We start from the raw sequence: 15,774 nt of genomic DNA on the forward strand, positions 1-15,774 counted from the left end.
CTTTATTGTTTCTGGCTTGCACTGTTTTTGCACCATTTAGTCTTTAACTTGTTTGAAAGTCCAACCAGGGTAGCCACAGCGCCCACGAACGCTTGCTTAATTCTTCCTGCTTCTTATCCTCCTCTTCCGTAACAATGCTATTCATTCTATCCTGAAGAGTGCGGACAACACCCAGTTTATGGTTGAATAGGTGATGTGATTTAAAGTTAAGGTACTGGTCAGTGTGGGCGACCTTCCTGTAAACTAACAACTTCACTGAGCCATCTGCTTTCCGTTCAATTAAAGTGTCCAAAATGGGATAGTGCCTTCTTACTCTTTCTCGTACGTGAAATTTATGCTTCCCGTGGGGTAGCTTTGATCGAGATGGTTGGTGAGATTGTCTACCTGATCTTTATTAACATCTCTAATATGTCATCTGAAGATGTTGTTTGATTGTTAAGTAGATTCAGTTTAGAGCGAATTAGTAATCTCAGATATCAATATGTGAGCCACTAGTAACGGATTGTAATCAAAAATGTTGTGTGGAAATATGTTCATAGGGCAAGACAAGTTCTTATCGCCGATTTTTATGTTTTGGTAGCCGCACCTTACCTGGACCTAGATGCCGTCATCCACATTCCACCTGGAGGTTCGAAAGAAATTCATTGCACTGCTGGTGGGGATCCTCCTGCAGATACACGATGGCTCTTAGATGGCAAAGAAATACCGCAGAATGGAGGTATGTAATGTGAACAGAACCATAGAAACTATAACACTCTCCCCATCTTTGATATGTTTGAGACTGTAGCTTTTGATAAAGTGTACCACGTAGCGATATGATGAACCATAGTCTACTTGTTAGAGAGACTTTTTAAATAGCTCTTTGTTTATTAGGCCAAACTAAATTTATCTATCTATTCTACATCAAGCATACAGAAACATATTCAAAAGAGCAGTTCAACATTCACTTATCGAGCGTTCATCAGAAGTGGCCTCTAACTTAATGTGCTCGTACATCGTTGACACGCGCGTGCTTGTTTTGTCAGAATATTAAATAGGTAATCGTGAGATTCGTAATAACATTATTATGTCACATAACATTTCAGAGATTACACCAAGAGTTCGCGTTGAAGGGAATATCGTTGATGTCAGCAATGCCTTCATAAACGATTCCAGAATATTGCAGTGTTTCGCAAATAATATGTATGGCTATATCTTCACTAATGTATTTTTGAATACTTTGGGTAAGTATCGCACATGGCGAGGTCCACCGATCATGCCCGTTTAGTCCGACTCTGAGTCCGACATGTCGCTATTGGGTAGAGCTGGGGTTGGGGCAAACTATTGCACCCATGTGATATTTCCACAAAATCAGAGATAGGCCAATACAACTATTTTTATATTGGCAATATGACAAATAGTTTCAACAGGATTATGAATATCTATGTAAATGTAAGTCGATGTTTCTTTGTCATGGAGCATTAAGTGTCACTGTCATCTTACATTGAAGTAAGCCGGCCTTATAACTATGATTATGACAACTTATGTTAATAGCAATCATTGAGCTAAAAGTAAAAGGTTCAATGGGGGCATAACTCAAAAGGTAGTAAACAAAATAAAAAACCGACGTTTTGAAATGATCAAACATCTTTTTTCTAGCTCTACTGTGCAACAGGTTGAGACAAGCTCTAATCATGGGCATAAACAGGTTCTAGTCAGTGTTATATTGTTTATGCTTTTGTTTCTTTGCATGTGTGTATGTGTGTCAGGCATGACAACAATGGTGCCAACGGAGCCGAGTTCTTCTGAAGGCACGACAAAGTCTGCATTGACATCACCAGGTAAGTGGAACTGATTGCGGCAATGTGCCAAATCGTGATTAAAGCTATAGATTTCACTGCGATATACGATCAATGTCGTTGTGGATCCTACCATCTCCTACTCTGTTCCATAACACTCATTCATTTCGTTTCATAATAATTTCCATTTAGTCGGGTAGACACATTCTAGCTTCATTGTGAGTGTAAAATTAAGTATGACTATCATTTTTTGCTTTTATGTTGATGTGTGATGTATATAGAATAAGAATCTACTGAGGTGCCCAGCAATGCCCAGTGAGCAGTCACTTCAAGACCGAATAACACCTAATCTCTACAAAACAATAGTTAATGTTGGTGATCTGATGTAATTCCATTCCCATCACAATGTCCCCTCTCCAGCTTGGGCCGTCCCCGGCACACATCTAACCATAATAGCTGATGGGAAATTATGGTAATACGACTAACTAAATACTACTCTAAATAATTTTAATGCCTTCGGACCCGGTCCATCAGTTCTGGTAGACATCTGTTTGCACGTCCTACATTAAATTTGTTGTCGGACAGCACATCTGATCCATCCCTAGTCAGACCAATCTCTCGTCGTCCAGTGAAGACGTCCAGTGTCATTTCTTATTGTTCTACTGCAAATCTTAATCAGCTGCAATATTATTACTCCACACCAGAAATCACTTTCCTATAAGGCATGGCGTTTACACCGCGCCCTGAACGATAATAGGTTTCTCTCTCACTCTATTTACTACTCTGTTATTGTTGCTACTTCCCTCCGCAACTTTTTGACTCACTATACTCTGATTAGGTGCTCCTTCCTCAACTCTATGACTCAACATACTCTGATGAGTTGCTCCCTCCACAGCTCTATGACTCACTACACTATGATTAGTACCTCCCTCGGCAAATCTGACTCACTATTATTCTGTGATTAGCTGCTCTTTCCGTGACTTTAGAACTCACTATATTCTGATTAGCTGCTCCCACAACTCTATGACTCACAATACTCTGATTAGGTGCTCCCTCCGCTCCGCAACTCAATGATTCACTATACTCTGATTAGCTGCTCTCTCCACAAGTCTAGGACTCACTATTAGCTGCTCTCTCCGTAGCTTTATAACTCCCTCGGCAAATCTGTGACTCATTATTATACTGTGATTAGCTGCTCCCTACGCAACTTTATGACTCACTATACTTTGATTAGCTGCCCTCTCCGCAATGACTCACTATACTCTGATAAGTTGCTCTCTCCGCAGCTCTATGACTCCCTATATTCTGATTAGCTGCTCCCGCAACTCTATGACTCACAATACTCTGATTCTGATAAGGTACTTCCTCCGCAACTTCTGTATTCGGTATACTATAACTAGCTGCTCTCTCTACAACTCTATGACTCACTATACTCTGATTAGCTGCTCTCTCCACAACTCGAGGGCCTACTATACTTGGATTAACTGCTCTCTCCGTAACTTTATAACTCACTCTATTCTGATTAGCTGCCCTCTCCGCAACTGTATGACTCAGTGGTGTAGATTTCTTTTTGACATGGGGGGGGGGTGGAGTTGGAAAAAATCTTAAAGTATAGTCAATGCAGCATCTTTTGGCGACCGAATAAGTTCATTGTACAAATGCGCGCGAAGCACGCGACAAATTTGGCTATTTTGAAGCTAAACTCGACTCGTAAGTTTTGCTATTTTGAAGCTAAACTCGACTCGTAAGTTACGAACGATTTCGAGACTTCGAAGCTTTGTAAAGTTTAGTGAAATGGACCCCAGTTTCGTTAAAAATCGGAGCATTCAGTTTTTGGTTCCTGCAAAGCCTAAAATTAATCGAATCCACTTTCACTGTGCACAGAGAAAAACTTCCTCGTTATTGTGTGGCGTTGCATGTGACTGCTTCTGATTTCATAAATTAGTAATACGACATTTATAATACTTGCCTCTATATCTTGGTGTAGATTATTTATCCAGTAGTTCAAAACATTATTTTAACAATAGAACTAAAATTTGAAACTCATTTGGCATCACACCTTCATCAATCGTATGCCCGATGAAGTCCGATAGGTTGAACGCAACGTTCCAAAGTGAGTTGCAAACTCATGCCATAGTTCTTGTTTCATTTATAGTGATCAAGTTTACGATTCAGTTTCATTTTTACTCTTTTCTCTCTGCCATTCGTCTGTGGGATTATAGAAGATAAGAAAGTGCAGGTTGGTGCAAGAGTCAAAAGAAATGCCAACAATTCAGGTTTGTCAATGTCCACGTTATATACGCAATTTGCGAAGGTTCAGTGGACTTTGCGCTACTACAAGAACTATGCTTTCCACAATACTAATAGTACATTGCTACATTGCAAGTGTGTCCGTATGATTAAGGATACTACAAGAGAAACGTATAAAAACATATAAAGAAGTATAAAGTTGTTTTCTAAAACCAATCTCTCTCAGCAGTTAAATATCCCAGTGAGAGAACTTGCTGTTGGATATAGCTTCGCATTATTTTTGAAAATCCTTTGTTTGCACCCTTTTTACGCACCATGCTCACTAGATCAAACACTATAATATTGCTCGTTACAAGAGGAAACTGATTATAATTGATAATTATAATTAGAGAGGGCGGCCTACCTGCTGTGTCCTGGCAGAACATCAGTCAATATGAGACATTAAATATTAAATGCGAGCATACAGGTTACCAACTCAAAGTGTTACAATTAAAAAAGAACTACAAATAAACACAAATCCCGACCTGCACACAACCCAACTTTTAAAAAAGATCAGGTGGTAAAGACCTCAAGTCCTCCTTGTCGAGCAAGTTAGAAGACTGGTATTATGAGCAATATGAGCATTTATTTATGAGGATGATAAGGAACGAAGTGACGGAGTCTACGTCTGCCAGTCTCAAAGGTTACGTGATAGTTCTCAAATATGACATCCTATTATAGTGGTAGTCAGTATTTCGATTACATTAATGCTCCGTTCCAGTGTAATACTTCACACTTTTCAGTGTAATAATTATAACACACAATTCAATTGTACATGTAATAATTACACACAATTTAATCAAGTGTAATGTTTCACACAATTCCAGCCTAATGTTACACACAATGCCAGTGTAATGTTACACACAATTCCAGCCTAATGTTAAATAAATGTTGGTATTTATACAGCGCCTTTCACATGTGTACTACCAAAGCGCTTTACATTTATTCCGCTGTCGTTAGAATATGTCGGCTGCCATACAATGCCCAAGGCATGCTCATACATTTGGGCGGCGCTCAATGGACAATATTCATAACAGCTCCCCAATTCACCCCTGGGTAGAGACCGGCAAGTAAGGTAAAGCGCCTTGCCCAAGAGCACAACACGATGGCACCGCCGGGGCTCGAACTCGCAATCCACCGATTACAAGGCAGAGCCCGTACCGCTGCGCCAACGTGCCCTATTCGCTGTCGTAGTGCACGTTAGTAACCATTGGTTACTGATCCAAGCCTGAACTCATACACCTGTTCCGAATTTTGATATGCCATAGGATTTGTGTTGTGATCATTTCGATCAGTGGTTCGTAACAAAGAAAGCGTGATCCAGTTGACCTAGCAACGGTCATATTATAACGTGCACTACGACAGCGAATTACGCGTTGGCGGACAATGCTACACACAAATATGCCAGTGTAATGTTACACACAATTCCAGTGAAATATTACACACAATCCCAGTGTAATGTTACACACAATTTTAAAGAATTTGAAGAATAATTAATTTTATTATTTTATAAAAATGTGTAGTACATTTGTAGCATTGAAGAACTTTAAACCAAAGTTGAATCTCATGTAGTGCAAGTTACAGAAAGAGGCCAAGTAAAACTCTAACATGAAATAAGAAAAAGTCACAAGGACATCTTAAATTGTTTTATTTTAATTGTTGCATTTAAAACTTGTTTAGTCAATCATATTCATAGCATTTTGCACGATCCCTATACATTATACTTAAAACTCGTTCATTTCGGGGTTCATTTCGTGTTATTCATATCCATTTTGATTTCTCCCCTTTCATTATTATTTCTGATCTTCATCATCATCATTATCATGTAGACGTAAGTAATCAAACATCAACTGACATGACAGAGACAATTGGAACCACATCACCATCTGCTAAAGGTAGCTTGTTTTTTTCTTTCTCCATAATTCCATTATAGTATTCATTCCATCACTATCCGTGACATAGGAGGAAGATCAATAGAAAAATGTTACACACAATCGGAAAATTGTTTGATGAGAAATGATAATTTTGATATCTACTCTTTCATTATTATTTCCGATTTCCATCATCACTCAGTAATCTGAATCTGAATGAATCTTTATGTCCATAATAAAAATATTAAAAAAATACAAATGTGTACCATAATAATAATATACGACAAAACAAGCTTACAATAAATCGTGTGCAAAACACGCCCAGGTATAAACATTTTTAGCTTGTTTACCATGCCAATATTCCGTGAACTTGTTTGAGATTCCGTTGATATGGTTTTTCCATGTCAGATTTTCGTTGATAATTACACCTAAAAATTTGGTTTCAGTTACCCTTTGCAAGTTTTTGTCATCTAAAATAATAATTATCTCTGATTTCTTTTGATGTATAACCATCTGACATTTTTATCGAAATCATTCTAGGGGTACCCATAATCATGTAGTTTTACAAGCATTTACAGAATGCATGATCTCTAAGCCTAATAATTATGCGTGTGCATAATACTCATAACCTATTTCGTTTCATTCATATGCATTTTGATATCTACTTTTATATTATTATTTCCGATTTCCATCATCATGTAGTTTCAAGTAATCAATCATCAACTGACATAACTGGAACCACTTCAGCATCTACTAATGGTATAGTTTGTTTTCTCAATAATTTCACAATAGTATTCGTTCCATTACTACCAGTGACATAGTAGGGGGCTAGATCATAGACATTGACATGGAATAATGTTACACACAATAACGCTTTGGAGTTTTAAATTCATGAATTATTAATGTGTAGCATTGAAATTCATTTCCAGCTTACAAATCTGAAGTCTACAAAGTTAAAATCTTGTAGTGCAAGTTACGGAACGATGCCAAGTACAACTCTGAAATGAAATAAGAAAAGTGTCACAAGGACATAGAGGGATGGGAAATTATCACTTTTAGACACCCTATAGTCATGCTAGTGATAGTCAATAATTTGATTTCATTCATACATCCTTCCAGTTTGTATTGATTTCAAATCTTCAATTTATGTGTTTTGTTTGTAGTTAAAAATGTATAGTCGATGATCTTAACAAATGTAACATCTTGCATGATCCTTAAGTTCAATATAATTATTACATATACTGGTGACCTATTTCGTGTCATTCATATCCATTTTGATTTCTCCTCTTTCATTATTATTTCTGATCTCCATCATCATCATCATTTTCATGTAGACGTAAGTAATCAAACATCAACTGACATGACAGAGACCATTGGAACCACATCACCATCTGCTAAAGGTAGCTTGTTTTTCTCTCTCCATAATTCCATAATAGTATTCATTCCATCACTATTCGTGTCATAGAGGGTAGATCATAGAAGTTTGATATGGAATAATGTTACATACAATTTGAAAATTGTGTGATGGGAAATAATAATTTTGATAATGATACTTTTTCATTATCAATTCCGATTTCCATTATCACTATCATGTAGTCTCAAGTAATCAATCATTAACTGGGACCACTTAAGGGAAGGGGTATAAACGTTTGGACAGTATTTATTGTGGGACATTAGAGCACATCAGACATATCGAATTGCATTCTGAATACGAAGAATGGCCTTCTGATATCAAATAATTTTGATTTTTGAAATTCGCAATGTAATACACATTTTATGGCAAATCATTAAAATTGATATTTTTGATATTTAACAGTACTCAAGTAAACTTTATAAATCTGATGATTTCTACCTAAAGTGTATGTAGGTGGGATGAAAAGCCGACGATCAATTGAAAATTTTGACATTTCGTATTGAAGATATGGATTTTTCCCAAAACACCAAAAAAAATTAGGTCTTTTTGGGGAAAAAATCCATATCTTCAATATGAAAGGTCAAAAGTTTCAATTGATCGTCGGCTTTTCCTCCCAGCTACATACACTTTAAGACTGTATCATTAAATTTATAAAATTTACTTCGAGGACTGTTATACATGTATCTCCAAAATGTGAAAAATATCAAATTTTAATCATTTGTCATAAAATTTGTATTATATCGTGAATTTCATAAAATGAAAATTATTTGATATCAGAAAGACATTCTTCGTATTCAGAATGCAATTCGATAGGTCTGATGTGCTCTTATGTCCCACGCTCATTCCACTTCCCTTAACCTTCTGCTAAGGGTATTTTCTAGATAATTTCATAATTTCACTAGATAGTTCCATTACTACCCGTGATATACATGAAATAGGGGGCTTGATCATGATCATAGACGTTTGACATGGTATAATATATAATATTGCACACAATAACGCTTTGTGGTATAATTTTGTAAAAATGTGTAGCATTGAAATTCATTTCCAGCTTACAAATCTGAAGTCTACAAAGTTAAAATATTGTAGTGCAAGTTACGGAAAAATGCCAAGTAGAACTCTGAAATGAAATAAGACAACTGTCACAAGTACATAGAGGGATAGGAAATTATCACTTTGAGGCACCCTATAGTGGTAGTCAGTAATTTGAGTTCATTCATGCTCCTTTCCAGTTTGTATTGATTTTAAATCTTCAATTTATGTGGTTTTTTGTAGATAAAAATTTGCAATTGATGATCTTCACAAATGTAACATCTTGCATGAAATTTAAGTTCAATACCGTATATTACATATACTGGTGACCCATTTCGTGTCATTCATATCCATTTTGATTTCTCCCCTTTCATTATTACTTCTGATCTCCATCATCATCATTATCATGTAGACGTAAGTAATCAAACATCAACTGACATGACAGAGACCATTGGAACCATATCACCATCTGCTAAAGGTAGCTTGTTTTTTTTTCTCTCCATAATTCCATAATAGTATTCACTGCATTCCATATCCGTGACATAGGAGATAGATCATAGAAGTTTGATACGAAATTATGCTAGCCATTTGATTTCATTGATGCTCGGTTCCAGGCTTTTAAATATTCAATTCGGTATTTTTTTATGTGTGTTGTCTTTACAAATGTAGCACTTTGCATGATCTCTAAGCCTAATAGTAATATATATGCGTGTGTATAATACTCATAACCTATTTCGTTTCATTCATAATTATGCATTTTGATATCTACTCTTTCACTATCTTTTCCGATTTCCATCATAGTATTCGTTCCATTCCCGTGAAATATGTGGCTGGATCATAAATGTTTGACAAGAAATAATGTTACACGCAATTCTAAACGCTTTGCAGTATAATTTTGTAAAAATGTGTAGCAATGAAATTAATTTCCAACTTACAAATCTTAAGTCTACAAAGTTGAATCTCATGTAGTGCAAGTTATGGACAGAGGCCAAGTACAACTCTAATATGAAATAAGGAAAATGTCACAAGGACATAGAGGGATCTGAAATAATCGTTTTGAGACATCATAGTGGTAGTCTTAATGCTCCGTTCCGGGATTGTATGGACTTGAATCTTCAATTGTTGTATTTTCATGTTTGTTGTCTTTATATTACATATGTAACATCGTGTATGATCATCTACGCCTAATATTTCAGCATATACATAATGCTCATAATAATTTGTTTTTCCGTTACATTCATTCATTTTGATATCTACTCTTTCATTATCATTTCTGATTCCCATCATCATTATCATGTAGTCGTAAGTGATCAAACATCAACCGACATGACAAAGACAACTGGAAACACTAAACCATCTGCTAAAGGTAGCTTGTTTTTTTCTCGCCATAATTTTATAATAGTATTAATTCCATCACTATCCGTGACATGGGAGGTAGATCAAATAGAAGTATGATATGGAATAATGTTATTTGAAAATTGTGTGATGAGAAATAATACCATTTACATGATCCCAAAGCTTATAATGTCAAGAAGTTGTTTTCCCGGTTTTAAAAGTTTTATGTTAAATACGGGCTGTTCCCCTAATACATAATACTCATAACCCATTTTGTTTCATGCATATCCATTTTGATTTCCCCTCTTTCATTATCATTTGTGATCTCTATCATCATTATCATGTAGTCGTAAGTGATCAACCATCAACTGAGGCACCTGCAACCGCATTACCATCTGCTAAATCTGTTACAGGTAGCTTGTTTGATATTTCCATAATCCATAACATTATTTACTCCATATGATTTTGACAGTCTTCCATTTATTGTACTTGTTTAGTAGATGTAGGGCAATTTTACTTCATTAAAGGTTTTATTTTAATTGCCCTTTCATTATTATGTGACATTTCCATTGCCATCTGTAGGTCCAGATAAAAGTCGGTCGGTCGGTCGGTGGATGGGTCGGTCGTTTTTTACCTTTGTTACCGGACATTATAAATTTATCGAAAGAAGCATAAATAAAGTGTAAATATGAATACTTCATTGAATCACTTTATTCATAGGTAAAAAATTATCTTGCATGTGAAAGAAGAACTTAATTGTTTAGCCTGATCACTTTTGTATTTTGGTTCACACTCTTTTTTGTAAAAGGGATTTGATGTAGATGGGAAACAATCGTTTTGAGACATCATAGTCATCATAGTGGTAGGCTTAATGCTCCGTTCCAGGATTGTATCAACTTAAGTCTTCAATACTTGTATTTTTATGTTTGTTGTCTTTACAAAATGAAACACCGTGCATGATCATCTAAGCCTAATATTATCGGCCTATACATAATGCTCATAATAATTTGTTTTTCCGTTTCATTCATTTTGATATCTACTCTTTCATTATCATTTCTGAATTCCATCATCATTATCATGTAGACGTAAGTGATCAAACATCAACTGACATGAAAGAGATATCTGGAAACACTAAACCATCTGCTAAAGGTAGTTTGTTTTCTCTCTCCATAATTCCATAACAGTATTCATTCCATCACTATCCGTGACATAGGAGGTAGATCAAAGTACGATATGGAATAATGCTACACACAATTTGAAATCGTGTTATAGGAAATAATACCATTTACATGATCCCAAAGCTTATAATACATAATACTCATAACCCATTTTGTTTCATGCATATCCATTTTGATTTCTCCTCTTTCATTATCATTTGTGATCTCTATCATCATTATCATGTAGTCGTAAGTGATCAACCATCAACTGAGGCATCTACAACCGCATTACCATCTGCTAAATCTGTTACAGGTAGCTTGTTTCATATTTCCATAATCCATAACATTATTTACTCCATATGATTTTGGCAGTCTTCAATTTGTTGTATTTGTTTAGTTGATGTTTTACGTGTACGGTTTTACTTCATTAAAGGTTTTATTATAATTGCCCTTCCATTATTATGTGACATTTCTTCGCCATCTTTAAGTCAAGATAAAAGGTTATTTGGTTGTGATCTTCTACCTTTCTGGGGTAAAGTCGGTCGGTCGGTCGGTGGATGGGTCGGTCTTTTTTTTTTTTTTTACTTTTGTTTCCGGACATTATAATAAATTTACCGAAAAAAGCATAAATAAAGTGTAAATATGAATACTTCATTGGATCACTTATTTATAGGTACAAATTTATCTTGCATGTGAAAGAGAAAAGTCTACAGACTAATATTTTAGCCTGATCACTTTAGTAAACTCTTAGCAATTTTATATAAATAGGCTAATGTTGCATTTTGGTTCACGCTCTTTTTAGAGAAGGAATTTCATGTAGTATACACGTGAGCCGATTTTCCTATAACTTAGCGCTGGTATGTCAAAATCCCAAATAAATAATTATGCTAGTTATTTACAACTTCGTAAGGCTGGTTGAACCTGCGTTGTAATAATGTGGTTTCTATCCACCGCATTGATTCAGACATGGTTGATAACTTTCACCAAAATATACTCAAACGAAATGTATATTATTAATGCTATGGAGCACTGTGTGGTGGTAGTCAATTTACTCCAAAGGAATCGATCACAGTCTGTTCAGAAGAATCTTACGATCAATCCGTATAGACATAACTTTTCATAGATCAAATTAGTGTGTATTTGGTGGATATTGATATCAAGTTCTGTTGAACGAACAAATAAAAAAAATAAGCAAATCGTCACGATTGCTTGAAAGTACATCACGCGCAGATCTCTATATTGTCCAATATGGAACCCAATGTGACTTGGCTCGTTAGACATTCTTTTGTACAATATTAGTAAATGGGTTTCATACGTTTTTGTTTTCTCTTGTATCATCAGTATTATGTTGTATGAATCTATTATACTCGTATAGCATGCAATTCCTCGACGTTCATCTTTTTTTTAATCCAAATGTATTAAGCTAAGCCTACAGAACCGGAACCAACGAAGCCGATAAAGGACAAACAAGATCAAGGGAGCGGTGGCAGTAATGTTGTCATCATCGTTATAGTTGTCATCATCGTTCTAGTTGTTGCAGCAATTATAGTGATCCTCGTCTACCGCAAAAAGAAGTAAGAAGTAACAATCATACAAATTAAACAATTAGATTGTCTGACGTAAGCATATAATAGTAGTAGAGTGTTAATTTATTTGGGGTTTACCCCCAGCTACGCCACTGAAAGGCAGCTCTTTCAAAGGAAGGGAACTTGCTCGCTAGAACTCTAGTGTGATGCAGAATTCTCACTGCTTAATTAGAGTATAAATGTGAAGAAGTCTTCCGCAAAGAGGACGAAATTATTTGAGTGGTACATATAATATAATACTCAGAATATTGCTAGACTTGTACAACATATTTTTTTTATTGTGCAGAAGCAAGTCCGGAAGCTTTCGTCCACCTGTCACAAACTCAGTTGATAGCACACCAGTGAAGGAAGATGACGCGATTGATGATAAAGGTCTGTCACAAGATGAGAATATTATATTACTTATAATTATGATGTACAGGGGTATCACAAAAAGCGAGCGGGACAAACATTGTATGCTAAAAGTAATGTGAAACAGTCACTCAGTGCTTGCACATACAAATGCTACATCTTTTTAGCCGTTTTCAAAAAACTGGAGTTCATTTGATAAAGAGTATGATCTAGAATGTAAACATGGTTGCGGGACCAATTTTAAAATTTTCGTGTAGAAATCAAGAACCGTAAAACCAACCAAATTGGCAATGACATTTTTGAAATTCTCAGAAACTTTCCTTTTATACATACATATCATGTTTTATCAAACATGTCAAAAATGAGCTCTGGTGTTTTGCAAGCTAACATGTTTGGCTTTTGCAATTATGTAAACACTGAATGATTTTTAAAAACGAATTTATAATTTTTTTCATAGAACACTGTTGACCAATGATTTGTGACAATACGGTGACAATGCCAACAACATTAAACTACTGTTCCTGCAGTATGATTTATTGTGAAGGTGCTAAAAACAAGGAAGTGCCCAAAAATAATGGAAAATGTCTTTTGAAAAAAAATATTGATATGACTCTTAGTGGCTCTATTCATGTATGCATTTCCAATACCAACTCAACATCCAAATGTTTGGACGTTGGTTGTTCAAGTCAAAAGGGAGGTTACTTGTATAAACATTCATTGAGGCTTTCAATAGTGGCAGAAAAATCAACTTTAAAATGGTTACAGTGATATGTAACAGCCTTAAAAACAGTTTGTCAAAATTTAGAATCATCAGTTGCATGCAAATATATTACTTTCTTCAGATCTGCCGTTAAATCAGGTGATGATAAGCATACATGAAGAGAATGGTCCGACGAGTGTCACATTTACTAAGGTAAGACTCAAATCATCACGCCTGTCTCAAAATTAATGTACGTATTAGCGGTATTATAGCGCCAATATGTTGCATGCTAGCGATCTAAATTTCTATTTCATATAGTAGTAGTATTTCAATAGTATTGTTGTAGATTAGAATCGATGTGCACTTTATACCTTTAAGGATGCGCCGGCCACCGATGAAACTGAGAAGCAACCTAAGGCTGATAATGTCACTATTGTAACAGAAGATTCGAAAGAAGATGAGGCACAAGGGGTAGATAAAACTCCCCAAAACTCTCCAGAAGGAAATACAAGTAAAGACATGAAAGAAGCAGATTCTTCCGTCAAAACGGATGGTGGGAAGGAAGATCAGCTTGGAGGCGATCCAGAAGACGCTCTGAATACGAGTTCCAGTCCTGGAAATAACAGTACTGAAGACGAAGCCACCCAGGTTTGATAAATTGCTTTCACCTACCTGACAGTACAATACGCATTTCTTGTACAAATTCAGAGACATGAGCATACAGAAGTTTTTTCAACTTAATTGGTATTTTCAAGACGCCTTTTTTAGGGATATAAGGCTGATTTATTTGAAAACGGGTTGTCTTTGACAAATTTGTTTTTATGTTTTTCGAACGAAATACCCTTATCTAAGGGAAAACCCTAACTATAACCCTAACCCTAAATCTAACCCTAAATGTAATGTATTGTGGCCTAATGTGGTTGCAGAAAGAAATTAAGCGACCCGGACGCGTATTTATTTTCTGCAACCATAATGATGCCGGCAATATGCTTAACCCCAATCCTAACCCTAAGGCCGAATAAAAAATTAATTCGTTTCGCGTCCCCTCCCTCCTCACATTCTGGGATTAATGTACGTGAGAGTGACGATGACCGTATTTGCCGGCCGAAAGCCCTAACCCGTTCCGGCAAATACGGTCACCCTCTACTGGCGTAGTGGCACGAGCTATAATATAGCGCCAATATGTTGCCATGCTAGCGGTCTAAATTTCTATTTCATAATAGTAGTAGTATTTCAATAGTATTGTTTTAGATTAGAGTCGATATGCACTTTATACCTTTAAGGATGTGCCGGCCACCGATGAAACCGAGCAACCTAAGGCTGACAATGTCACTATTGTAACAGAAGATTCGAAAGGAGATGAAGCACAAGGGGTAGATGAAACTCCCCAAAACTCTTCAGAAGGAAATACAAGTAAAGACATGAAAGAAACAGATTCTTCCGTCAAAACGAGTGGTGGGAAGGAAGATCAGCTTGGAAGCGATCCAGAAGACGCTCTGAATACGAGTTCCAGTCCTGGAAATAACAGTACTGAAGATGAAGCCACCCAGGTTTGATAAATTGCTTTCACCTACCTGACAGTACAATTCGCATTTCTTGTACAGATTTAGAGACATTAGCATACAGATTTTTTTTTCAAATTAATTGGTATTATTTTAATGCCAAGTCGGTTTTGTAAGGGATATAGACCTAAGGCTGTATACCCTTATCTAAGAACACAATGTTCAAATTTCATACAAAGATCGATCCCGAATTGTGATTTACAAAGGACCTCTTTCGGGGTCTAGCGCAATTCGCCCATTAATGGTTAGCCTAATGGTTTGATTTACTGCTCTATAGTTATGGTTCTTGTACACTTAAGAACATAATCACACTGTGTTTTACTGTTACATTTAGATCAGGTTATATATTTGATGCATTTTATTTTGTTAGTGATATAATTATACACTCATAAGCACCTGTATGAATTCAATATCTTTTGTTTCTTTTCCATTTATTTCGCTATTTCTTTGTATCTGCAACCTTGAAACCCCAAGAAGGAAGCAGAGTCAGACAGCAAACTTGAGAATGACCAAGAACTTCCTGCGGCAACTGAAAATGAATGCGGTGCAGATTGACAGGTACATTCAGTTTCTTATCTTGCATTCAGAATCCAATTGAAATCGGATCAGACTATTTGAATGGTAGTCTCAATAATTCTCATTTCAAATATCACAGATACAGGTCTTTGGTTCTTGAATGATGTTGTAAAACCTACATAA

At 35.9% G+C, this 15,774-nt stretch overlaps 1 protein-coding gene across 6 annotated transcripts in view; it reads left to right on the plus strand.

The window, feature by feature from the left end:
- The window catches only part of LOC140149259 (neuronal cell adhesion molecule-like), a 30,631-nt gene that overhangs the window by 10,896 nt on the left and 3,961 nt on the right, over positions 1–15,774 (plus strand). The window contains exons 8-22 of one of the 6 annotated variants that reach the window (XM_072171503.1): positions 581–718; positions 1,086–1,223; positions 1,749–1,820; positions 5,897–5,962; positions 8,797–8,862; positions 9,685–9,750; positions 10,067–10,132; positions 10,803–10,868; positions 11,124–11,189; positions 12,300–12,450; positions 12,749–12,834; positions 13,656–13,726; positions 13,892–14,161; positions 14,797–15,063; positions 15,550–15,633. In XM_072171503.1, the coding sequence (XP_072027604.1) occupies positions 581–718; positions 1,086–1,223; positions 1,749–1,820; positions 5,897–5,962; positions 8,797–8,862; positions 9,685–9,750; positions 10,067–10,132; positions 10,803–10,868; positions 11,124–11,189; positions 12,300–12,450; positions 12,749–12,834; positions 13,656–13,726; positions 13,892–14,161; positions 14,797–15,063; positions 15,550–15,630 (1,670 nt within the window). In that variant the 3' untranslated portion in view covers positions 15,631–15,633. Of the gene's footprint in view, positions 1–580; positions 719–1,085; positions 1,224–1,748; positions 1,821–5,896; positions 5,963–7,272; positions 7,339–8,796; positions 8,863–9,684; positions 9,751–10,066; positions 10,133–10,802; positions 10,869–11,123; positions 11,190–12,299; positions 12,451–12,748; positions 12,835–13,655; positions 13,727–13,891; positions 14,162–14,796; positions 15,064–15,549; positions 15,634–15,774 lie in introns of all 6 variants that reach the window. The other 5 variants (XM_072171504.1, XM_072171505.1, XM_072171506.1 and 2 more) reach the window with 5 other exon arrangements.

This window comes from Amphiura filiformis, chromosome 3, assembly GCF_039555335.1.
Source record: "Amphiura filiformis chromosome 3, Afil_fr2py, whole genome shotgun sequence".
In the NCBI taxonomy this organism is placed as follows: domain Eukaryota; kingdom Metazoa; phylum Echinodermata; class Ophiuroidea; order Amphilepidida; family Amphiuridae; genus Amphiura; species Amphiura filiformis.